The sequence below is a fragment of the Calidris pugnax genome, unplaced genomic scaffold (genome assembly GCF_001431845.1).
Source record: "Calidris pugnax isolate Ruff unplaced genomic scaffold, ASM143184v1 scaffold25, whole genome shotgun sequence".
In the NCBI taxonomy this organism is placed as follows: domain Eukaryota; kingdom Metazoa; phylum Chordata; class Aves; order Charadriiformes; family Scolopacidae; genus Calidris; species Calidris pugnax.
This window is the reverse complement of record NW_015090805.1, coordinates 8649061-8650103: the sequence shown is the minus strand read 5'-3', so window position 1 is coordinate 8650103 and position 1043 is coordinate 8649061. Positions and strand designations below refer to the sequence as shown.

The following is a 1043-nucleotide window of genomic DNA, read 5'->3' as shown; positions in this document are numbered from 1 at the left end:
CGGGCAAAACTTGAAACCGTAGATTGAGCTTAAAGACAAATAGGTAGTCCTTGACTACTTTCTTGCTGATCCCATAGGTTTCAGGTTAAAATCCTTATGAGCCCTGAGGCATTTCAATGAATTAACCGTTTTATTAGCTCTTCCACCGCAGGAGCTGAAGGTTGTGAGTGTCCCTGACCGTCGGTAAAGCAAAGCTGGGTAGAGCATCACCCACCACGGGAAACTCGAAGCAGGGGGGCTCCCCCGGCTCCGTCTCATCCCCCATCCCCGCTCTCCCTCTCCCCGCGCCTCCCGTTCGCCAGCGCAGCCTCCAGCCGGGGGGGTGAAAACGGCGAAACACCCGTTTCTTCTCCCTCTCCACGAGGTGGGGAAAGGACTGTCCCCTGGAGGTGGATGGGTGCCCAGGTCGCCTCTTTCCTCCCGCTCCACCGAGCCCCGGAGAGCATTTTGGGGGGAATGCAGGCTGCGGGGCGGTGCGGGGGGAGGAGGTGTGATGGCGCGTTATCTCGGCTAGTAACCCCGCTGCACATCAGGAGGAGGAAGAGGAGGAGGAAGGAGGGCGCCGGGAGGGATAAGATGGAGCAGCGGGTGGTGAAGGAGGCGGGGAGCCGGGGCCGAGCCCGCCGGAGCCGCGGGGTGGTCACGACCGGCGTCGCGGTCGCACGTTTCCCCGGCACGGGGCGGGGGGGAGGGTTCAGGGACGATCGGGAGAGAAGATGGGGAGGAAAAAAAAAAAAGAAACCAAAACAAAGCAGCACAGGAGATATTCCCGGGCAGCAATAAAAGAGCCACACGCAGACCGACCCCCGGCGCTGCCCGGGCCCCCTGGTTCCGTTCCAGAGAGGGATGCGCCGCCACCCCCGGTTTGGGCTGAAGAAGTTGGGGGGGGCCACACCAGCCGGATTTGCAAACACCCCGGCTGCCGGGTTGGGATGGCATCTGCTCTCGCCGCCTGCGAGCGGCTTCAATTACCGCAAATTCAAACTGAATGAGCCGTTCCCCCCCACCCATCCTCCCCTTCCTTCCCTCCGCCGGTCCCTCCC

The 1043-nt window shown here is 62.1% G+C and overlaps 1 protein-coding gene across 1 annotated transcript in view; it reads left to right on the top strand.

Moving 5' to 3' along the window:
- Positions 1-456: 456 nt before the first annotated feature.
- HUNK (hormonally up-regulated Neu-associated kinase) overlaps positions 457-1043 on the top strand; it is a 60774-nt gene continuing 60187 nt past the window's right edge. Inside the window, exon 1 of the mRNA XM_014938002.1 lies at positions 457-692. Within this exon, the coding sequence (XP_014793488.1) occupies positions 457-692 (236 nt within the window). The remainder of the gene's footprint in view (positions 693-1043) is intronic.